Genomic DNA, 26,238 nt, shown 5'->3' with positions numbered 1-26,238 from the left:
GTGCGCTCGTCTGTGTATGCATTCATGTACCACCGATGACTACACACACACACACACACACAATAGCATGTACACGAAAAGCACACGCGTCGTAAAAGGGGAATGCGTGCACCGCAGATATGGCTTTGCCGTGTGTGAACGTGTGTGTGTCCCTGTGACCCTTTTGTCGTTTTTTGGCGAACCGTGATTTTACCTTCGCGTCGACCGGTGCGTGATAGCTAGCTTTGCGTCCAAGCATGTTACTTACACACACGTTGGAGGCTGAACACTCACTTGTAGATCACGTTCTTAGCGGAAAGTCTTCCAAAGTACTAGAGCTGTGTAGGAGCATGTTTTAGGTCCATGTTTTTTTAATTCGCATTGGTTGTCTATAACCAATGTTTGGATAACTTATATTATTTTTGCGCATACTCAAACGAAGACACACCATAAAAGGGGAACTTTGAGAGTGCAATTCCTGGTAAGTAGGCCTTATTAACTTTGTAGCTGCAGAATTTGTTACTGTTTTGTGTGTACATATGTGTGTGTGTGTGTGTGTGTGTGTGTGTGTGCGTTTGATTGTACTTAATGTGCGCCAAGTAAAATATTCTAGCCAACTAAAATCGATATCGAACAAAAATAGTGATATGGGGCATATGTAATTTGCCGTCGGTCATCATATTATTATAGGTTTGATAAAGGTATCATTAATCAAGCCTACTACTTAGCACTACTCATTTCTTTCAATTTTTTTTTTACTATACCACGGCTACAACAGCAACAACAACAACAACTACTACTACTGCTGCTGCTGCTGCTACTACTACATACTATCGTAGCTATGCAACTTCTAAAGCTGCTACCGAAACTACTTTTTCAGTTACGATACCACATGTAGGCGACTTCCAAAACTATCATATGCTCGGTATACTCTTAAATTCTGAATCGGGGCATATATGCTACCAGACATACTTACTGCTTCGGAGGCGCTTCTTAAGTTATGTCAGCTTTATAATAGGCCTATAGACCTATACCACCACCACCACTGCTACGCTGTTCTGCATGAACAGTTTATACTAACTGCGATTATCAACAGATTGAATCCATTGCCTCTTTTGTCGTGTCGTTGCGTTCCCTCCTAAATCTTCCTGCCCTCTTCTTATTCTATATTCTAGCCTAAATGACTCTAGAAGATAATCCACTATAATATGCTGAAGGTGCTTTTAACAAAAAATGTCCAGATAACGAAAACAGTTTTCACACGTTGTATAGGCCCTAAGTAGATGCAGCTGACCTCTGCCCCGGTACATTTTTTTTTCTTTTACTCTCTAAAAGAAAAAATCGAGTGAAAATATTCACTCTTAAAGGAATGAATACAAAAAAGAGTGAATTTAGAGTGAAATTGGAGTGAATTTTGAGTGAAAATGTTCATTTTCACTCATTTGGGAGTGACCTCAAGGATCACTCGAAGATTTTGGAGTGATCCCTGACGTCACTCTAAAACGATTTACTCACTTGTAAGAAACCAGACTGTGGTTTCAATGAGTAATAATATCTATTGCCATTAAATGAAATTCACAGGGCGTACAATGCACCTCATGGGCCTACCCATTCGCGATCCCTATAGCAGAAATCAGTAAAAATATAATGTTGGTTAAGAGATTGTAAGTTTGGTAACACGCATAATTTGAAAATTAACTCCATTTTTATCCCCTCTCAAAATGACCTATCCAACCTGAATCCGAACCTTAATACAAATTCTCGGTTTATCCCTCTTACCACTTAGAAATTTCTACAATGTTGTGATTGTTTATCAGTAACGCCCTATTTCTTAACCCAATCCCCCACCGTGGAGTAAAAATCTACGTGGATTATTTTCGTTTTATTCGTTTGATTAAGAGTACGACTACATCACTATCACCAAATAGTGGACTGTACTTTCATAAATGAAGAAGAGGAAATAGAAGAAGAAGAAGAAGAAGAAGAAGAAAAAGAAGAAGAAGAAGAAGAATGACAGAAGACTTAGAAGCGGGGTTGTACAGTCACATAAAACTTTTATCGGGCCTTCCATGAAGATCAATATCATTGACTTTATTATATTTAATTACGTAATCGCTAACAAATAACGATATGAAATTTGAACAGTGTATACCACATTATGGGGTTTCTCTATCAATGAGCACACACATTCTTAAGCAATTCATAGAGTCATAAAGTTATATCAGGGGTATAGTTTATTCGTATATACATGTAGTTAGAGTTAGGGTTTACTCGTACTTTGTGATCAGTGTTATACTAATTTTGAGTTAACTGTGACCAGCAGTCTCAATGATGTGATTACATAATCATTGTCTATATATCGCTTACATGATACCACCTCCACCTGTTACACGAATAGGTTTTTTTTTCATAATGATCCGAGTTCTCTGTCTTAACGATTGTGTGACGTCTGTGTTCTTCTTACCTGCACATATTGACAAGAGCGTAGTGTTTCATTACTGTTTTGTAGACACCAAGACAAAAGTGGGTTGATGTACACTTTTGTACCTGCACAAATCATTTAGGCCTTATATTGGACAATAAATCATTTCAAGTGTGAAAAACCTACTCTTGATTCACATTTCTGTCTCTGCCGTACAATAATCCAGAGCTTGCTTCCAAAAGGCGCTTAATCCATTAAAAATTATGGATTTACATGTAGCGCCTTTTGGAAGCAAGCTCTCTAATACTTGTATATACTTCTTGCCTGACATTCCTGTCGCAATCAATTTTTAAAAGGATATATGGCCATATAAGATACAGCTGTTACTAACTATGAAAGCAGTAAAAGTGACTATGACAGCAAAAATAATTATTTATATAAAATAATATATATAGTAAAATGCCTAAGCTATCATAAACGAAAAACATTAAAAAACACTTTCAGAAACGGTATCCAGCAGAAATATTTTTATAAAGACCTAACTCTATGTCGCAGCTTTGATATTGGATTTACTAGTACTCCCGTGCATAGAAGACACAAACATGAATAGCGTCTTTCGATTCTTGTTCAATAAGTGAATCTCTGGTGTTGTAAATGTGTGACTCTCTGGTGTTGTCTTTACGACTTGGCCTCGGCAAATCCCAAGAAGTTTTTTATTTTTTTTTTCTTGTGTCGAGTTGCTTTATTGCAACTGATTGACAATTTTTTCCCCTCACTGGGATATTTATTATTCTCTTTCATCTATACACATATTACAACATTTTTTTTTGAAGTTCCGTATTTTTTATATTTTTTAAGTTCCGTATTCAATGGGTTAATTATTGGTACTCACTTCCCTTTTACATTGCAAAATTTCGAATGGCTCTTTATTTCCCGATTATTTACTCTAATCATGATATGAGTCTCTAAAAGTTTGGTTAAGTTTTGGGCAATTCCTTCAACGTAATTCCTCTTACATTATGAATACGAGACCTACTGTAGTTCTTCATATGAAACTCCATTGTTGTTGTTTGTTTGTTTGTTTGTTTGTTTGTTTGTGTGTGTGTGTGTGTCTGTGTGTGTGTGTATGTGTGTGTGTGATCATTTTCTTTTAGATTTACCCAGAAGTGTATTATGATATGATCCTTTGAAGGACAAGCCTGATCATCCCATATAAGGTATAATAAACTCCAAGAAGCCTTCAGGAGTTAAGACAGCGAATGACTCTAACGAGGAAGAAGGATTATTATGGGCTAACTTTCAAGAGTCTCTGGTCTAATTTTTAAGAACAGACAGTGGGAAGTCCTATTTTAGTTTAGAACAAAAGGCCATAAGAAAACATCATTATTACCAACCGGCTTCCGGGATATAAATACTTATAGCATTGGTGATGTCGAAAACAGCTTTACCCTGTATCTCTTGTGCAGATTCTAAGTTACCGCTCTATAAGACAGAAGAAGGTTAGCACTTTGAAGAATTTTGCTTGAAACTTTACACATCTTTTTCTCTTCATTTTACTGTTTCTCGACATTTTATGTTTTTTAAATAAATGCCAAATTTAGCCATAGAAAAAAATACATGCTTTGAAATTGAAAGACAACATAATAGCAAGCAAATTAATAACTTGTTTATTTACAGTACTTTGTACAAATGCGTCCTTTGACGTTTATAACAAATTCCTCATGTGAGGTCTTCGCACACTGTCTTGCATTTGTGCAATGAGTGCCAATCTCTTCGCCCCTCTCTCTCCCTCTCCCTCTCTCTCTCTCTCTCTCTTATATATATATTTTTTTTCCTCTTCCTTTAAAATATCTCTGGGTGGATAAACATTATGCATAATTATACATACAAAACAATAAACATTATAATTATACTTGTAGAAAATGTTAACATTATATTGCGACGCCCGGGTACACCGTTCTGAAGTTACGCATGTAAAGTCGGCTTGGACATTCACGTTCTATGGCAACTGCGCATGTTCCATCGCTTGTACATAATTGTTGTGTAAAGATGAAAAAAAGTAACAGGCATATAGAAATACATGTATAACAGTGGTTAAGTTCGACAGGTGTCAAACGAATCTGGGCCAAGTATACCAAGAACTGCATGGTTTTGTCTGCTGGTATTGAGGTACAGGCAGTCGTGGCGTATTAATACGACTCCATGCCTGCTGTGCTCACGGTTTGGTTCGTGTACTGTGTTTTGTGTTAGGTCAGTCGTCATCATTTCATACAATCCTTCGGAAAAAAATAAGCGAAACAAAACACAATTACATAGTGGCATGATGTATTGAAATCGAATCCTATTTCACGGCCATGCTCTCAATCCACTATGACAATGGATTATAGGCAGGATTTTTTGCCATTTTTTTTTTTGTCACAATGTTCTTACGTATCAAATCAACTAAAAGGGGATAGCTATAGAAACTGATCAGTGGGAATCAGTGGGAATGCTGGGGGATGATTGTTCCGATCCTTGTGGGATTCATTTAAGAGTACATTTTATATCTATTGTTGCGTGAAAATGATTTGCTTCAGAATAGTCTCATATTTAAGTAATGTGCAGTTTAATGTTTCCAGGTTAGCATGCCTGTACAGTGACGGGTTGTTACCGATCGCCCTGTCGCTGTACAGGCATGTTAACCTTGACACATTAAAACTTGTATGTTTCTATTCATCTAGCTATTCAACTATCTATACATAGTTATATCCATCTGTCTATTTATCCATCTACTAGTAGAGAGCTATGCATCTGTCCATCTATCTATCTATCTATCTATCTATCCATCCATCTATCAATCTAATGAGTATTAGGGCTATGAGGGAGAGACATTGTGGGACGCGGAATGGAAAATCAGCATATAGGTATACCAGTAATTGGTTGTTTGTTTGTTTGTTTTTATTTGTTTGTTTGTTTGTTTGTGTGTGTGTTTGTGTGTTTGTTTTTTTGATTTTCCATCTGAGATGATGCGTGGATAGCTCATATTCAGCTATGTACACTAGCTTGTCTTCCGTGGGGTCCAGCTGGATATGAGTCGGGACCACTTCACTGGGTTATCCACCCTGCTTTTGCGAGATCTTTTATGTGCATACAGCTGTAATCTGTGACTCTCTCACACACGGGACCTTCATTTTATGTCCTATATCCGAGGGTCAGAACTATAGATTTAGGTTCTCTATGCCGCTGGCACTATAGTTTAAAGGAAAATAATTTTATGACCTTGAGGTGTTCCAAACATGCGTAAATAGTTTTGAAAACAAGCGTTTGTTCTATTGTATATTTTTGCATTATTAACTTGTAGAACGTGCGCCTCTCAGTGGTTGACACTATTCAACGAAACCCAGTCTGGTGATAGTAATATTTGTAAAGCAAGCGATCTTTTCTATCACCGCTTCGCTTAGTATTTACCGAAAGACGTCACTGAATATATTGCTCATAGTACATGGTCGTTTGATTTTGCCTCTGGTAAAGAGACGCCATACCGTTTTGTTATTTGCTTGATATCAAGTTTGTTGTCGCTCCTTGCCCACGTACAAGCGATTGATTCATCAATTTTCAGATAAAAGGGAATAGAGCATAATTATCATAATAATTCTGTGTTCAAACACCAAGGTCCGTGGTCACTCAGTTTTTACTGTAACAATGAAAATTGACGAATGTCAAGCAGATGATTCTAATCCATTCAAGTCGGGTAGCACAATGTCAATATCAGCTAATATTCATGTGAACAAAAACAGACAATTAATAAAATGCCATTTTTCGGTGAACTTTTCTGACTCCAAATTGGTACAAAGAAAAAACAGTTTTAAGATGACAGATCGAAAGACAACATCACTGTTAAATACTCTGTTTGGGAGAATTCTGGAAGATTTCGTTATTGTTTGTTTCCTTTCTTTTTCTCATGAAGAGGAGATGTGATTCCTTCATGCTTTAACATTGGTGGTTGTTGTCTCGTAATGCCGGATTGTTCTATTCGCGTTTTAAGCGGGTTTCGTTTTATCTCGTTTGAGAAATCAAGTTTGCAATACTTGCAAAGTTCTGTGGACGAGTTAATCAGACGATGCGTTATACTACAGGACAGAATCCTTTATATAATACTTACGCAGGATGGCAGTTAAGAATGCCAACACACGAACTTTGTACAATAGCGTACTCGCAGTTCCTCATACACAACAGTGTGGAAAAGAGTAACATACAACGTACACTGTTTTATTAGTGGAGAGGAGCATACTTCTAACGAGGCAAATATCGTTGCCTGTTCAATGACCGTAATCTGTGTAAGGTCGTTTGATAGCTGAAGAAAACAATCCGTTCCCCGTCGACTCAATCATGTCTGGCGCAACGTATTATAAGGGTTACTGGGAAAAAAAAAAAAGGAAAATCATTATGAATCAGTGTATTTGTCTGCCTACTTTGACAGGGCTATAGGCCAACAAAAGCAGTTCATGAGAGGCGCGCAAGCATGTCTAAATGTCTGATTCTTTTCTCCTGCTTTACACGCTTCAGTGACGACATGGTGTTTAGGAGGGTTGATTATTGAAGCAAAGGCCATGCTACAATATGAGGTTGTTTGTGCGTCTGAACAACGGTTGGGTAGTTGCTTCATACAGAGGGAAATTTCTCAATGACATGGTATAATTATTGTCCTGCCCTACCTCTTCGGAAATAAAAAATAAGGAATAAATACCAAGCACAAGAACCAGAAGAATAACAACAACCAAGCTTGGGATAATGAGTATATCTGATGGCCTGCATTATAGAAAGGTCACTTTAAACAGAGAGAAAGAAGGAAAAGTTCGTAGCTTTTAATCTAGGTGTATCAAGGAGGTACTAGGCGAGCGAGCTCGCCTAGTACCTCCTTGGGTGTATCAAGTATTGCTGTTGATTTGGTCTTGGTGGTGGCACTGGTTTAGCTATCTTACACATGTTACAGGCGTATAGATATATGAAGAGTTTCTTTGCAAAAACCGATAAGTCCATATTTGTCAAATGGAGATATTTGCCATTAAAGGTCAAGAAAAATAAAGAGAATAATAAGAAAATATTTGCTTCTTTTGACCATAACTTCAAAAATGTACCTTTATATGTAGTGACCAATATATCATTTAAAAGGTATTATTTTGTACTTTATGACAGAGACCGTACTTCAAAATCTTCAAAAATGGACTTATCGGTTTTGCAAACAAACTCTTCATATACCATGTGTTGATATTGGATGTGCGAGGATGGATAGCTATGTGTGGTAGTGTATGGCAGAACGTGAGTGCTTTGCATATGTGTATTTGTGTCTGTGTAGTGTACATGTGGATTGTGTTTACGTATTTTTTAATGGTTTTTCAAGACTTTAGGTGGCCTATATACTAAATTGAAGACCTGAATATAAGAACGACCCAAGTCCAATTTTTGGCCAAATTCAGTTTGACATGGGAAATTGTAGCTTATGCATGGACTCATCTTGTGTATATAATATAAATGATAAATCCTAATTACCCCCGGAAATGCCTGAAATGAAAGAGTTAAGTCTTATATGAATGTAAGAATGAAGGACTTGGGTCATTCTTACATTCATATTATAGCGTCCTCTCCTCATCCTTCTCTCATCTCTATAGCAGAATATCATGTATATGAATCAAAGAACGACCCAAGTCCATATGATTCAAAGAACGACCCAAGTCCATCACATAAAATGGCCTCTCCACAATTAATGTAAATGTTAATTGTCATAATAATATATGTTCTAATTTGTATATACAATGTTGCCTTCCCATCACAGTTAAATAGAATATTATTGGACAAATAAAAAAGATATGAATTTTTTTTAAGTTTACTCGAAATGGTCTTCCATGGACTTGGGTCGTTCTTATATTCAGATACTCAATTGTAAATTGCAGTGAATATTCCAAACTAGAAAGGAAGTAATATACTTCTCCCGAAATGGAAACGCCTCTATCGTTCCCACAATGATATGGCCCACAAAACGAATCAAGTAGGCAAGAAGCTTACCGTTCTTAAGGTATTAAAAAGATGAACAGCTTAGCCTGGGTTGAAGAATGCAATACAACTGAGACGCATCAAATACACAGTGCACACACTCAGGCAGACTTTGATTCTGTACTGGATACACTGGAACAGTACTTTTCGACAAGTACCATGTCTTATATTTGTATGTCTACAAGCTAATCAATCATCCTTAATACAGACCATTATGGAGCTTGAAAATATCATCTTTTCTGTAAATGTTTGCTTTTCGAGCGAATGTAAATAATCTATAGGTTCATGACAATATTCCTCTTTTTCGGTATGTTTGTGTGACAAGGGAGAGGTTTGGAGTGAGCATGAAGTTGTTCGACTTTCTATGAAAAGGCTGGGTAAGACAGAGCTAGAAAATGGAGAGATAGATAAAAATAATAATACATGTGTAGCACAAGTCGTTCAGTGGTCGCACTGTTAATTAAGCTGTCTACGTTACGATTTAGTGCGGTGTTATCATTATTATTGCTGGAAGTAAATAGCGTTGTTAACTTAGATATTACGTTGCCCTCAATTATACATTGACAATGCATAAAAATGTCATAATAAATAATCTCATTATACCCGCCTTTACCCGTATAAACGTCACTGTATTCATAGAACGCACTGTCCATTAACAGCATTTCATAGGATCTTTATTCAAATTTGTTTTGTTTGAATATCATTTTGAGAATTCTTATAGCTTGTCTCCATATTTCGTGCCACCGAATGTGTTTGCATCACTTTATACGTGTTCAAGAAATGAATGTCTCTTCTAAATAGAAACTGCGATATTTACAGAGATATGTTTTGTACACTTGGTTTGTTTACACATTTCTAGGATCAATACATTCCCGAATGAGAATCCCAAGGGCAATTTTGCGGGTGAATTGTGTTCGATAAAGGACGGAGAAAACCAGAGAGAGAGAGAGAGAGGGAAAGAGAGAGGAAGATTTTCTATACACAAATGTTGCAGTCTCTCTGTGATCTACACGTGGTAACTCTTATTCGCTATCATGATTATTTTGTGTGATATCATATCGGTTTGATGGAGGGTTTGTATCCCAATAGATAGGCTCAGTTTTTCACCTCCCACCATCCTGCTCTTTATCTAGTAACTGTGGTTAAAGGACAAGTTCACCTTCATATACATGTGGATTGAGTGAAGGCAACAATATTAGTAGAACACATCAGTGAAAGTTTGGGGAAAATCAGACAATCCGTTCAAAAGTTATGAATTTTTAAAGTATCTGCATAGTCACTGCAGGATGAGAAGACTACTACAGTGTATGATGTCATATGCGTACAACGATATAAGGAAAATAAAAAGAGAATTTCACAAAACTTGACTTTTTGAATAAAGTGCACATTTCTTCGACTTGTTACTGCCCTATGTTAGGGGTAATATTATTCCCCATGACTTCTGAAAGAGAGAAGTCGAGTGTTCTTTTATTATGTGAAAAAAGTGAGAATGAATATCTTGAATGTTCTTTATACTTTCTTTATATAGTTGTACTCATATGACATCACAAGCTATAGTAATCTTCTCATCCAGCCGTGACTGAGCAGAAACTTCAAAAATTCACAACTTTTGAACGGATTGTCTGATTTTCCTCAAACTCTCATTGATGTATTCTACTAATATTGCTGCATTCACTCAACCCACATGTCTATGAAGGTGAGCTTGTCCTTTAATGATCAGCATAATCATCATCACCATCATCTACATCATCATTATCATCATCATCATCATCATCATCATCATCATCATCATCATCATCATCATCATAACAATTTAATAGTGGCAATAATAATTATGCTGATGATTATGATACAGTCAAACCTGTCTGTAGCGTACGGTAGCACTCATCACAGTCAGTGACAGTATTATACTACAGTGGTTAAAGTACAGCGAGTTTTCCAAAAAGGAATTGAAGTCTAGCTATCCTATGTATTTTTTCAGATCAACGTGAAATTACCTTATGCTATGTGTGTCATCAGTATTCTAACTTCCAAATGAAAATGAATATTTTAGAAACTTTTTCATGCTGACATTTGCATGCAAAATATAATAAGGGACATACAAGTTTTCTCTGAACGATGATAACAAAAATAGTGAATGCTTAAAGCATCAAGTAAAATTGAATATGGAAGCCAATGGTATACTATAATTTTAACTGCGTCGTGAAACATCTCCAAGACTGGGGAGCAAGACGGCTAGGGTTCAAGACTAGCGATCATTTATGCTAGGCAAAATATGTTTACTTATCATCTGGCTCTTTCTCGGATGTATAAGACTGGGGCCAAGGTACAGTATAGTCATGGCAGTGCTTGGGAAGTACATCAGAAATTCATGTGGGTGTAACTATAACCATACATGTAGATACCAAAATAAATGAAGAAAAAATCAATTAAAAATCAGTAATGCTGTTTGGGATAAAACTGACTAGCTGCAGATATTGAGTATGAATTCCTCTACAAACTGCATTTTGGTTTGAAGATGAAGGCTTTTCTACTGAAATTTGAAGGGACTATTTTTCGTTGGGTGCGTGTACGGAAAATAGGTGATTTTTTTTGAGTGACAAGAACTCGTAGTCTGGCTTTGAGGACCCTTGGACAGAGTTTGAGCCGAAGAACCTGTCTTGCAAATTTGATGGATGACAGGGTATAGCTCATTTATCCAGGTTGGTGAAGATGAAACACCTCATTTCTCCCAGCTATTTTACAGAATTTTTTGAAATTTGAATTTTAACACACGTCTCCATGGGGAATGATTTACCCGTGTGAGCCCTATAGGTGCCGTGCGGCGAGCAGCGTTGTAGGTGCATTGTGGGATAGCTCAATGGACAAACTTGCCCCAGTTTTTGGCTGCTACATGCACTCAGATCATGTGCCGTACGTCTTTATACCCAAGGACATTTTTTTTTTTCAAGATTTCCCTCGCTTTCTATCATGTGATCAGCACATTGAAGCATTGCAGTAGTGAACCATGACTCCACTGGCCACAAGACAGTGAAATTTTGAAATCTTAAACTCTGTTTTAGTTGAATTCTAACCAAAGAAAAAGGCAGCAAAGAAAGAAAAATAGACAAACATTGCATTGAATGGCATGTGATCTAAGACACCCGCAAGACAACCGGAAGCGACGATGCTCCTGAGGAATCCCACAATGCATCTGTGACAGGACTCTGCAGCGAGCGCAGAAGTTTGTTGTTGTTGTTGTTTTTATTCGCATTGGAGATACCAAGAATTGCGAAAGTTTCATGCCTCGAATGTGTCTGGTTTAACAGTACCGCAGGTATACATTGCTTTTTGGGAGAACATTGTGCATATTGGGCGTTCACCACAGAAGCTATAACACACTAACTTTACGACAACGTAATCACGTTTGTGAGTAACAGGGGTATCACTGTATCATTCTCAGCAGCTAATCAATCTCCATTCCTCACGGTTAAAATGGGGGAGCGGGAGAGGGCATAGTGGTACGATATATAAGACCATTCCTTTTCAAAATGGAGGTTCGGAGTTCGAATCCCAGTTCTGGGACAGCAGGTTTTTTTACTCACCGTTATTGCCCCTCCCAACCAAGTTGCACAATGCGTCAATCATAATGCTAGTTAAATGCCTTCGTGATTGCATTGGTCTGGGCTGACACTGTATTCAAGTTATCAACTGTGGAAAGATAGGACCTTTGTGACTTTTATAATCAACCTTCTTATGATAATATCATCTTTATTCTGACAGTCATTAGTATCATCATGAGTCCTTACTTTCCGTACTGATCGTCATCATAATGATGAATCATTATTGTTCGTCTTGTTGAGGTACAGGTGTAGCACGTTTGTATCCTGTTAGCATACACATTGTACGCTTTCGGTCCTTGGAACCACAACAATATTTTAGCCTCATGGTTGGTCCATAGAGCTATTAGTATACTCCATGGTTGGTCTTCATGCATTCCAGGTTATACCTGGTGTGCAGTGAAACGGATTACAGGTTGTCACACTGCCCGTCACAATGCCCAAGGTGGGAGCCATGGACATGGAACATCTCATGTGGAACGACCCGAGTTTTCCGTATAACATGACCTAGCCTGCGAGGCTGATACACCTTTTGGTACAATGGAGATTTCCAATTAGGCTGTTGTACTGTTATGTATGAAAGAAAGATATTATTCACAGGGATGAAGGTTCAGGTGTGATATTCTTCAATTTGTCGCCCTCTATAGGCTGTTATAGTCAGACGCTAAACGTGATGCTGCACTGCAAAAAGTCCGGTGTTAAATAGTAAACACCGAGCTGGTGTTAAATTTTCGGTGCTCATTTATGGTGTTAAATTAACACCCCCGGGTGTCATTTCCAAATTTTAAACTGTTTTTTGAAGAGTTTCTTAGTAACTGCACTTCTTGTTAATTCTTAATTTAAACAAGACGATCAAGAATTTTACATTAAAATACTAGATTTGTGAAAAAATGTGAAAATAAATTTACACCAAAGTAACACCAGCTGGTGTGGTCTCTTATTGAAGTTGGACGGGTGTTAAACCATTGATATTAACACCAACAAATATCAAATCAACACCCATGTGGTGTCATTTTTGAATTAACACCAGTACAGTGTCAACATAACACCAGGTACAGTGTCAAATTAACACCACGAAGTGTCAGGTGAACACTTTTCAACACCATCACAGTGCATTTTTAACACCTGTGGGTGTGGTCCTTTATTGAAGTTTGATCGGTGTTAGATTTAACACCCGTGGTGTTAAATCTAACACCGATGTTTTTACAGTGTGGTAGCTGTGGAAGGGGTAAGTTTGGAGCCTGGGAAGGGGCAGGGTGGGGATGAACAAGGCATAGAACTGGCAATCTCTGAAATGCTAGTTTAATAACTACTTTATTTCTTATTAGATTGATCCTTTCTCTACATACTGCAGCCCGCATAGGAACTGGATAGATTAAACTATGCAGCAAATTTTAGAAGATTATTCTGCCTGGTTCAACCAATAGTCAGCCACAAAAAAAAAAAAGGTTTTTCTTTCACTTGGGTTATTCCATTCGATGTTGTACATTATTCAAAGAGGGAGTCATAACTCAAATATAATTATCGGTATGTGTGTTTGTTTACATACGATGTATCTATATAAATATGTGTTGTATGGCAGCGTATAAATGCATTTTTGTGTGTGTGTGTGTGTGTGTGTGTGTATGTGTGTGTCTGTGTGTTTGTGTTTGTGAATGGATTATATAGAAAAAAAAAACCGGAAAACGGCGTCGTCGTGTTGTCAGAGGGTCCCAAACTGTTTTGGCCTCGGAGACTGCAGGTGCTCGCTCCCATAGTTTAGTACATAATTGTTTCCCCGACTATAGGCGAGTACAGCACAGCACTCGCTACATGCAGAGGGAACGCATTGTGTCATGTAAGCCCCTGTATAGCAAGGATAAGAGACATTCAGCCAACGGAACTTTAGCGGGACTTTGGTAACGTTGGATGCAGCGAACAGAACTTAGTGTACCGGTACGTCAGTATGTCCAACAATTGTCCAAAGACCTTTCGCTCACCAGTCGCTTCGAAATGCCCTCGGAATACACAAAGATGTCCATTTTACTTGTGTTCACTGTATAGATCACTAAAGCTATATGCCTGGACTGAAAAATAGTTGGTATGTGTATTCTAGCTGTCCTTTCTTCTCAATATAACGGTCTCTTGCAGCAGTGCCATTCCAGCATAAGAAATAACTATAATGTACTTGTATATTCGTGTATATTCACGTGATCATATCTATTACACAAGTGTACATATACTATACTTTATTTTTAACTACACATGTTTTAATTTACAGTTGTTAATTTTTTCGTGAAGGCTTCGTTTGTAGAAGTGGACAAATCAAGCAGGGTAAAACTGAAATTGAAACATGCGTTTCGCAAATTCACACAGACATGTCATGCTTGTGTGAACGTCATTGACGATTCAAATAATAAGATACTCACAATTGGGAATTGATGACATCATAAACAGTCATTGGCGACATTGTATGGTATTATGTCCACGCCCATTCTATCCTTCAACACTCAAGGTATCCCGTAGAATTCTTACACATTAGTTTCTCGTTCAGAAACGTATGGAACCAAGCAAATAGTTACACCTTTACCCGTCTAACTACCTTTTATTCTTCTTCTTCTTCTTTTTCTTTTTTTGTTTTTCTTCTTCTTCTTCTTCTTCTTCTTCTTCTTCTTCTTCCTTTTCTTCAACTTCTTCCTCTTCTTCTTCATTATCATTTTCTTCTTCCCGTTTCTTCTTCTTCTTCATCATCATCATCATCTTCTTCTTCTTCTTCTTCCTCCTCCTCCTCCCCCTTTTTTTTTTTGGAGGGGGGGGGGGTGCGATTTCGCAGTCCCTGATGACAGAATTACAATGTATTCAAAAATAAAGAAGATCTACAAGAGAGCATTCAAACATTGAATTAATTCTACGATTGCTATGAATAATGGGAAGGGGTTTATCAGCAATCGGTTCTAACTACAAACTTCTCAAACTTGTTCTAAATATTCACACGATTGCAATAATTTGCAATTATCACTTCCAAGATCTGACTGTCTAGGATGAAAAAGAAAAGAACTAAGATTACCTCTGACTTTATACATTGTAAGTGCTGTCATAATTACGTTTTCAGAATTATGTTGAACCACTTTTCTGAAACCTTCGAGGCTACTCTCTAAAAAAAAATCGAGTGAAAATATTCACTCCTAAAAGAGTGAATACAAAAAAGAGTGAATTTAGAGTGAAATTGGAGTGAATTTTGAGTGAAAATGTTCATTTTCACTCGTTTTAGAGTGACCTCAGGGATCACTCCAAAATCTTCGAGTGATCCCTGAGGTCACTCCAAAATGAGTGAAAATGAACATTTTCACTCAAAATTCACTCTAATTTCACTCTAAATTCACTCTTTTTTGTATTCACTCTTTTGAGAGTGAGTATTTTCACTCTATTTTTTTTTCAGAGAGTACTTTTATTCTAATCTAATGCATAGAAAGTGGCAGAAAAAAAAACCCGTACACATCATAAAATGATATATGTCATGTAACTTCACAATGAACCATTTTCAGTTCGATTCACGTGTACCTTTGATCACTTTACACCTATGACACTTTTAGAAATCGTTTTCTCTCCAATGACAGTAGACTGGTACATGTTCTGTGTGGTCATATTGCTGACAAAGCGACGAAATCTCTCCACTAATGACCTCCCCCTCTCTCTCTTCGTAGGTCCCCCGTGGTACCGGCGTCCATCTCAGCTCCTACTCCTCCCTAATTGATACCAGCGATACGCCACAACCTCCTCCGCTCATTCAGCATGTGTTGCCGTTGCTGTAGCTTCGAGTCGGTCGACTGCCGACTCCGCACTCTCAAAGCGTCGGGCGCGTTCCTTATCATCTTAGGTATCATCTTCGCCCTGGCCGGCATCGCCATCGCTTTCTTCATCGACAGCTACGTGACTCTCCCCGATGTCATGGCGGAGTACTATCTCTACTTCGTCCTCGTCACCACCACAGGGATAGCGGTAAGTCATCTTACAATATTAGAAGTTTGACTGGAAACTTATGGTATTTTGATACACAAAATCACATCTACGCATCAAAACACATAATTTATGAATACGGACAAATATCCCAATACTGCAACTGAGCACACACATGCACCCTCCCCACAGACACTCACACAGTATCTTGATATACATGTATTTCATAAACGAACGCCAATAACTTGGAAAGAGACGTATCTTTATTTGACCAGAGACAAATTCATATCTCTCTTTTTTTGTAATTTCTTTTTTTCCCCGAATCCATTAATGCATCATAAAAGGTAACATACTGCAACGTGTGATCGTCCGTGTAGTCATAATAGTTTCGAGCTGGACGTCCTTACAATGAGCAATGCTTAGGGGTTTAAACAGACCCCTTACTCGTCAATAAACCCTCTTTGATTCTGATTTTCCTGAGAGGAGGCACAAAATGAAGTACTTATTCAATAATAATTTATCACATTTTCATTAAGCTGGTCAGTATTCTCTTTTTGTCATATCTGTCTACACATTTTGTTTTGTCAATTTTCCTGTTCCTCAATCGATATCTATCCATCAATTTATCTATTACTCTATTGATACATATTAGGTATCTCCTATCTCTTCATGTCTGTCGTCCATCTATTTATCTGTGTATCTATCTATCTCTGTGTATCTCTCTTTCTTTTTCTTTGTCCATTTATAGATAAAATTTATTTTTCTCTTTGTTTATCTACCGCTCCATTATAATCTACTCAGTTGTCTGCATATCTATTTAAATATATCTATCTATCATCTATCATCTATCTATCAATCTATCTATCTATCTATCTATCTATCTATCATCTATCATCTATCTATCTATCTATCTATCTATCTATCTATCTATCATCTCTCCATATCTATTTATCTATATATCTATCCGTCTATCCCTAGATATAATATCTAGCTATCTACCCTACATGTATTTATCCATCTATATATCTATATCCGTATATCAATCTATCTATTCATCTATCTATCTGTCTATCTATCTATTTATCTATCCATATATATATATATATATATATATATATATATATATATATATATAAATTATATATATATATATATATATATTTACCCATCTATCTATCTTTCCGTATATCAATCTATCTATCTATCTATCTATCTATCTATCTATCTATCTATCTATAATATCTATCTATCTATCTATCTATCTATCTATTTATCTATCTATCTTTCTATCTGCAGACATCTTTCTATCTATATACCTATCTCAAAATATATACTATACTATTTCATATTTCTCAATCCTCCTCCAGGCGGTGGTTACTGGACTGGGGGCGATACACATGGCCAAGACGTGGAGTGACGACGGCTGCGTGAGTTTGTTACATTCTGTGTTTGAGAACGATTCATCAATGTCATGGTACATGTCATTCATGTCGAAAATTACAGTAAAATTAATGAATTCTTGCGTCGACTTGTGTGTATTGCAAATGATTGACGAATTGCCCTGCATCGACGTAACTAAGCACTCAACGGCACAACAACTTTAAATTTTCAAATTTCTTAAGTCAATGTTCATGCCAAAGTGAAAGAAAACGCTTTGTATACTTATGATAATGATAATGATAATACGGGGTCATTTATAATGTCCTTTACTAATGTTATTTTATCAATGTTTCTATTCATTCAGATCACTTTCAGGTTACAAAATACTGGCATTTTTTCTCTTTTCCTAAGTGTCTTCTTGCAATTTTCCTGACACGTTAACTTCCTTTGCTTACAAATGCTCCTCGCCCACCTCGCCCATACGATCCCTCACTGTTGAGTCATCACTTTTCAATCTTTAAACATAAGTCTATACTAGACTTGTTCTGTCAATATCATCTGCAAATTATGACAACAAAGTAGGCCAAATTGCGCAAGTTTACGGTAGTTAAAGTTTATTGTACGTAGCTTTTGTGTGTGGTTGTATGTTTGTGTGTCTGCATGTCTATCTGTCTGTCTGTCTGTGTCTCATAGGGGCTGTTTAATAATCTGAATACTCCGGGAGTAATATAATTATGATCTAGACTGCAAGCAGAAAGAGAGAGATAAAGAGAGAGAGGGAAAGAGGGAGAGAGAGGGAACGGAGGGATGAAGATTAATTTATCACTGAAGTGTGATAGATATATATCATACGACAATACCATATGTTCGCGGACATATCCTGCTATTGTTTTACATATTGATCTCCGCCTGGTGTCTTCTACACGTCACTGCATTGACAAAGAGAGAGAGGGAGGGAGAGAGAGAGAGAGAGATGTAAGTACTCGCTACGTGAAGCTACAATGTAGAAGAGAGTTGAAATTGGACTTATAATGTTTGTTCACACATCCCACGCAAAATTTGTTCGCTCGAGGAATTATAGTAAAGTACCGAAACACATCATGAGGGCATATTGAAAAAGGCAAATATGTATTTTTTTTCTATTGATGTGTTGTTTAAAATTAAATCAAAATCACATAATTTTCACACAATTGGCAATGAATTCAAAAGTGACAAGAGAGAGAAACATTTTGGGGAAATCATACACATAAAAACTCTTAACATAATGGAGATACCAGTATACATGCAATGTTTACCTCAATTCATTGCCAAGTGCATATACATGAAATCAATCTTAAATGACCGATACAATTTAGATACAATACAGAACACGATGAAAACATGACTTTTCATACTTTATCCCCCTCCCTCGCCCTATCCCTTTGCTCATTACTATTAAAGAAAACGTCTGGTACCTGATGTCAATGATAGTTAGACAAATATGTTCCACCACGAGCGTCTTTCAAACAAGGTTGCCTTAGCATATCGACCTGCTTAACATTTACAAGTGACCTGATGGGAACACATTGAAAGTTCGAGAGAATTATTATGTTGTACAGTAGGAATAATATTCACATATTATGTGAATATATGATAGCTGTCGAAAGAGGGCGCATTCTCTTCAGTGAATAGTCACATGTTTATTACAGGGCTCACACGAGTAAATATTTCCCCATAGAGACGTGTGTTAAAATTCAAATTTCAAACGATTCTGTAAAATAGCTGGGAGAAATGAGGTGTTTAATTAATTAACCTGAAAATTTCCAGGGATTGTCAAAGCCCTGGCAACTACAAGTTCTTTTCACAAAAAAAAAAAAAAAAAATCACGTATTTTCTGTACATACACACAGTGAAATATAGTCCCTTCCAATTCCATGAGAAAAGCTGTCATCTTCCAACCAAAATGCAGTTTGTAGAGGAATTAATACTCAATATCTGCACCTAATAGGCCCTATTTTCAGTTTTTTTGCCAAACTGCATTTCTGATTTTTACTATTTTTTCTTCATTTATTTTGATATCTTTGGTACGAATTGGTGAGGCGGTCAGGGACATTCTATTTCATTTACAGGTGTGAGCCCTACATGGATTGTATCAACTTCTGTTGCTTCATAATTTTTCTTGTGACATGCAGAGTACACGTGGTCTCTCGATCCTGGCTTTACTGACCATTGTCTGCTCCTTGGCCGCTGTGGGACTCCCAGCCTGGCAGCTGTACGAGGGGGGCTACTTCGTCGAGATACCTGCCAGATTTCAAAATTCCTCGACGACTACGACATCGGTAGCGACGACGGCGGGGACAACGGTCGCTATGACAGTGGGGATGACATCAGAAGGGTTTTCGAACAGCACGTCGAACGAAACGACCACAGGCGCGATAAACGGAACGAACGCGAATATGACGAGTATGATGAACGTCACAACCATGGGAATGGACATGATGAATGATACGACCACCACCATGATGAACGATACGACCACCGCCATGATGAACGATACGACGACCGCCATGATGAATGACACCATGATGAACTCGAACGCGAGCTCAACCAATATGCCGGAAGCCATGTCAACAGCCAATGCGATGACCACGCCCTTTTCGGTCACTGACTCCAGCACGATATTCTCCAACTCGACAATGAATGGGACGATGACCACCAGTGAACCTTACGTGCCGCTCGACTTCGACGTCTGGTTCTCAGTCATCGTTCCGTTTGGCATCGTCTGTTTCTTCACAGCCTTCTTCATCATCTTCGCCATGCTAGTCTGTTGCATAAGTTGTTGTTGCCCCGGACGTTCGGAGGTGAGTCAATTAGAAACCCATATGGAAACCCGGATAAAAACCCGTTTATTTGTATCGATCTTTTTTTCTATTATAATCACGATTCTGCCCTTAAAGTCGAAGTTTTCTTGTTGTATCTATCACAAAAGTTTAGTTCTTGGATATAACAGAACATTTTTTTTCTTTAACAATAACACATTTAGTACTTCAGACATTAAATACCTAGTATGTGTGGGTGGGTGGGGGGGGGGGGGGGGTGCCATGAATCGTCAAGGCTGGCCCGAGTCGGATATACAGTATGTCCAAAAAAAAAAATACAATCAGATTTTCGCATTGATAACACCCAATATGATTAATCTGTCTAAATGCTCCCTCAGGGTCTTAAAATACAACATCTCAGCTCTATTTTGCGGAAAACCCCATTCAGTTTGGTTAAGCGGTCATAGAGATTGTGGATTGTTGTAAAGGACGTCATGAGTCTGATTCTTCCAAGTTTAGCACTTGGATGCTCTTGTGTGTGAATACAATAGACAGAACTTGGAGGGAAGAGATTTCTGCCATGCTATACAAAATTCCTCATTTCTCTTTGACCTCTAAAGCAAATTGAATGGGGTTTTCTGTATGATGTGGGCAATGAGTTGTAGTTTCGTATCAAGAAATTGTGTTTATTATCTTTAAAGTTATCATTGCGGAGGGTCCCGTTGTATTTTTTTTTTGAGGGGGGGGGGGGGGAGGGACATACGGTATTTTGGAATTCTCGTAAGGAATAATTGTACAGCTTTATCACTGATTTCTATACGAGTATACACAGGTAATCGAAGAAAACCGACAGGAGTCGAACGTTACCGAATAGCGTACGCTGCGATGCACAATATTGCTGACAGCAATTCTATTCTAACAGGCCGGCGCTATTAGTATTTTTTTTAATCAACCCCCATTGGTCAGCGCACAAAGATCAATAGACCAGTTCGTAATCAACTCATGTACGCATTGGTGCAAATTACCTTTCTTCTTTTTTTTTTCTCAGTTGGTTATAGGCATTTCACTCGTTTTCAACGCAGCGGCATACGCTTGTCCGACGTAACAGTTTATGGAGTTTGTGTTTAAACAAAGAATGAACTTTCACGTAGACAAGTTGACCGGAATTGTCGGTCAGTTGACATAGCAGGCATCAATTCCATTATTTGGTATTGTCGCTTTGAAAATGACAATGAAGTGCCTGACCAATGAGGAAAAAGAAAAGTCATTTATACCAACGTGCACATGACCTATATAACTACGAACTGGTTTAATCAATCGGGCCATCATTCTTTCGCCACTCTACCCGGTCTTTATTCTTGTAGACATGATTAAGATCATTGCAACAGTAATATGAGGCAAGAAAACCACACAGAAACAAGTTATGTGTTTTATACACATCCGAAGATACTTAGTAGGTTGATTTCCATTATAAGTACTTAATCTAGAACTGAATCATACTATACTTCAAACAGGATTCGCAAAATTCACTGAGGAGGAAATTCGGAATACGTCTTTTGCAGTGGTGGGGTATAATGTGTGCTTTCAAGGCAAGCAAATACAATTCATCTTGTTTCCTTGTTATTTTTCAATGATTTTCGAAAACAAAGACTAGCAAACATCCTCTGAGATTACAATCATAATCTTTAATTACGTCAAGATAGCAAAGCTAGAAGGTCAACATAATCAGGCAATATACAGCATGTAAGGGTCATGCACTGAATAACAGCACTTGACATAACATAAACGATTCATAAAACTCATAACGCATGTTTCTATATTTCTATCTATATTTCTACTCATTTACTCATGCAATCGTTTTAGATTCTCGATGAAAAGTCGGTAAGTAAAGGGCAGCACTGTTAAAGCTGACAGTTTATATGATTATTTACATTGTTTATTTCATTTTATGCATTATATGCTCTATTTATGCCTTGTTTGTATTTTTTTTGTTTGTTTGTTTCACCAGTATTTATCTTGCACTGTCTTTTCTTTTATTATTTGGTGTATGACACCATTCGCATGGTATTTTGCTTCTTTGTATTTGCTTTCATTTGGTAATTACCTTTATATCTTTCTTCTTTTTGAAGGGCACGTTCATTTTCCGATTTTACAATCATTCTTTTTGACAGTTCAGATATACCTGTGTCGTGTTTAACCACAGTCCAACAAAATTACATTTTTAAAGTCTTGTATGTGGTGCGAGTCTCGGAGTCTGAAGATTGCCATCGCCTCAACCTTGGTCTCCGTTTCCTATAAACTCTTTTTTGAGATGGCGTTTAATGTTGCTTTGCTCTGCATTTCGGATGTCGGGCACTGTAGGACAAAGTGACCAATACTATGAATGCCGCCATCCCCCCCCCCCCCCCCCCAAAAAAAAGGCAGTCAAACGATAGAGCGCCATCTTTGGTTCATATATCAAAAGGCATCATGTCTTCTTACCAGAAAAAAACAAAACAAAACAAAACAAAACAGAACAAAACAAAACAAAACCTTGTCAATGACTCAAACCTTGACCAATGAACGCTTTTTAATGTGTGGTCATGCCTCAATCGGAACTCTCCAATCTCAATTCTTCATTTGTCGAAATGGCAACGTTACTTGCATCCACCGAAATTCTTGTAAACATTTTAAGTGTATTATCTGATAAATGGAAAGCATCTGAAAACCGAGGTGTTTGAAGATTACATGTATGATTATGTCTATAGACGAGTCTCTATCCATTTAGTGCATGCTGACTTTGTTTCCTCACGTTACAAACTCGGGTTTACTTTACTTTGAAACCATATTCTGTAGTAAAATGCTGCAAAGAAATCATTGAATCTTCTCGAGGGATATCAAGAGCTTTGGAAGCAATTACATGACTGTAAAAAGCCTTTTGCTGTATCATAAAAGCGGAAAAGCAGAAAATAAAATACTTAGTTCTGCGAGTTTGATTACGCAACTGAAATGATGTTCTAGGCGATGGAGAATATGCATAAAAAGACGAGTGGAAATTCATGATAATCTTTTTCTATATTTCTTCACAGATTGTAAAGGATAATGAAATATACAAGACATAACACGCCGACGGCAGGGACCATGGTATGTATATATATCTAACCAAGAGGGCATTCTGGCACATTCATCGTTTTAACGTCGGGAAAACTACATCACCCTCTTGAGGGATGGCACCTATTATTCGCAAGGTATAAGAGACGCAATTCATTGAAGCCACGTGACTGACTCCATGCACCACTTGATCGAGCAGACGAGAAATCAAGTTCTTCAGCAGGTCCCACTGAGCATGCGCAGAACAAACTGTTTGAAAGCTGTGCACGTGATCATGAATTTATCTACGTCATACGTAATCTACACGGGAGGAATGTTTGGATGTTTGCCTGGCACATTCGTACGGAGCTGGTATTCGGCTGGTATTATCATTCAAGGACGATTATTCGATGATTAAATCTATTTTAGCATTCCCGCGGATTCATCTCAACACCCTTTTGTACTCATTTTCCAGAAGTAAGAAAGTATATTCCACTTATAAAAACGCAGTTCGTCAAGTTGGAAATAGTTTTTATTTATTTATTTTTTATTTTGCAATTTGTCGGTAAGAGCATGTTACATCTTAACACCAACAGGCTTTCTTCCGATGAGGCATTTTATATAAATCAATGGAAATAAATTTAAAGAACACACTAGGATTAAAACAACGAAGCGTCTATAATGCTGCGCGTGGTGAATTGATAATGTTAAAGTGGTCCTTACTTTGTCTCTTTTTTAAATATTGTTTTGATTTAGTCTGTCAATGATTTTTTAATCATCCTATATTTTCTTTCTTTTAATCCATATTGAATGTGAATTATATCATTTCTATTTCTCTTTGAAACTTTTATTCTTCACCATGATTATTATCTGGTTATTGGTTTTGAAAAGCCTGTTCAAAGCTCGCTATGAGATTAAAAAGAAAAAGCGTCCTACAAAAAAAAAATAAACGCAAGTAATCAAGCACGTTATTTTCATTCAGGTAAAGACATGGAGCCAGTTTGGAATACTGCCCTCATAGTCTGGTTTGTGGAATGCGTCTTGTGGCAGCTTACAAGCATTTACTAGAATTAACAGAAGGCGCTTATTTACAAGACTACTAACTCTTGTAGAAACTTGATGAAAGATTTCTGTTTCTTCGTCTTCATTTTGTTTTAAAAAGTAAAAATAATATCGAAGAAAAAAATGTAAATCGACATGCATTTTTTACTTGATTCATTCATGCCAATTGTTTTGATATATTATGCATCGTTGTTGTTGTTCTATTTCTGGTGATCAAATGACATTAACTAAGCCTTCCTTAAAAATATTGTGAGGAACGAAACGTATGTGGGGTTCGCAGCACTTCATTCTGTGAGTGTAAATAATATTTCTTCGGTATTTTTGATACGGTGATATCAATGGATATCATCATAGTCTATCACTGCATATGAAAACATAATCATTACTGAGATGTCATCTGCAACACTGGGTATAATATCGATTTGTATTATTTTTGCGTATACATCATATTTGCTTCGCATTTTAGCACGTGCATGGGAATTTTAATCTCGAAACACACACTTTGTGCACGCTTCTTGATTGCAGCAATTTCTCTTGTAAATGTGTAAATAAATTTGTTGGCATTTACTGTCGGGTGACTTACCTCGGGGTGTTTTCAGCGAATGACGATTAAACAGACTTGAGGGAAGACTACAACCTGGCCTGTACGATGGATTTAGTGAGTGTGATAACGGGCGAATGGAGTAGGTCTACCGTGAACATTGAACCCATATTTGAAGCAAAGAAAGGGGTATAGATGCTGAAGATATCCTTCCCCCCCCCCTCGTTCTATCTATTTATCTATTTATCTATCTATCTATCTGTCTATCTATCTATCTATATCTCTATCTATGTATAATGTTGAAGATATCCTTTCTCCCTCCCTCTCTCTCTCTCTCTCTCTCTCTCTATCTATCTCTCTATCTATCTATCTATCAGTCCATCTCTGTCCATCTCTAAGTCTCTTATGTCAAATTATTCTTGGCTGCCAATATCAATAGAAGGCCTGCTATATTTGCCACCTTGCCAATTATGTTCAAAAGATCACACTTCAATACATAAACTGGTATCGAAATGATAGAAATATAAATCCATGATGTGGTCATTATGGATTTATTTTAAGTCATTGTGCTTTTGTAAGCACAGTAATTTAGTAAAATGATGTTCTGTAAATGTATGTAATTGTCGCCTAATAAAATTAATCAAGATTGCAAAAGCATTTGCAATGAAACAAGGATTAGCAGAAGAGAAAATGAAATTATGTCATATCTTGTCTACGTATAGCTTTGCTGTTCCACTGAAAAGAGAGAATATTGTGAGAATTTGGTGACGATTTTATTCTTGTGCTGATATTGATCCTCCCGACGAATCAAATCATCTCATAGACATTATTAACGTGTTCCTATGAGTTTTAGATTTCATAGCAGCAAGAATGATGCAATGCTGTTAAAGGGATAGTACAGTATTGGTAGAGATGAGAATTGGGCTTTTAACTTTTTGCGAGATATAACCAAGAAAACACTTATGATTATAGTACAGAGCATACCATTTGAAGAGGAATTCAAAGTAAATTTGATGAAAATCGGGTGTGGAATGAATGAAACATCCAAAAACAAAGTAAAACAAAGCGATCGTAATAAAGTGTGGGTCCCACACTTTATTACGATCGCTTGTTTTACTACTTTGTTTTACTACTTTGTTTTACACTAGAATCACTCTTTTTTTGGGATATCTCAGCCATTTCAAAACCAATTTTCATCAAATAAACGTTGAATTCCTCATAGAATTACATGCTCTTTCATATTTTATAAGAGGTTTCTCATTATCTCACCAAGAAAATGTTAGAAACCTGAAATTAGGTCTCAACCAAAACTGTACGATCCCTTTAAGAGCGTAATGTATTATGGAATGATTCAAACGTGTCAATATAAATGGGATGCCTTATTAAAGAATGGTTGATTTTTTAATTTCTATGAAAACACTA

General features: G+C 37.2%; 1 protein-coding gene across 1 annotated transcript; it reads left to right on the top strand.

Annotated features, from left to right (window-relative positions):
• Positions 1–267: 267 nt before the first annotated feature.
• LOC139733859 (uncharacterized) lies at positions 268–23,714 on the top strand. Its single transcript, XM_071644664.1, has 5 exons — positions 268–460; positions 15,714–16,008; positions 17,334–17,468; positions 19,518–20,186; positions 23,213–23,714. The coding sequence occupies exons 2-5, from the start codon at positions 15,802–15,804 to the stop codon at positions 23,243–23,245; spliced, it is 1,044 nt and encodes a 347-aa protein (XP_071500765.1). The 5' UTR covers positions 268–460; positions 15,714–15,801; the 3' UTR covers positions 23,246–23,714.
• Positions 23,715–26,238: the final 2,524 nt, after the last annotated feature.

The sequence above is a fragment of the Diadema antillarum genome, unplaced genomic scaffold, assembly GCF_040938485.1.
Source record: "Diadema antillarum isolate AM-2024a unplaced genomic scaffold, OU_Dant_1.0 scf00000025, whole genome shotgun sequence".
In the NCBI taxonomy this organism is placed as follows: domain Eukaryota; kingdom Metazoa; phylum Echinodermata; class Echinoidea; order Diadematoida; family Diadematidae; genus Diadema; species Diadema antillarum.
This window is presented reverse-complemented; position numbering and strand designations above follow the sequence as displayed.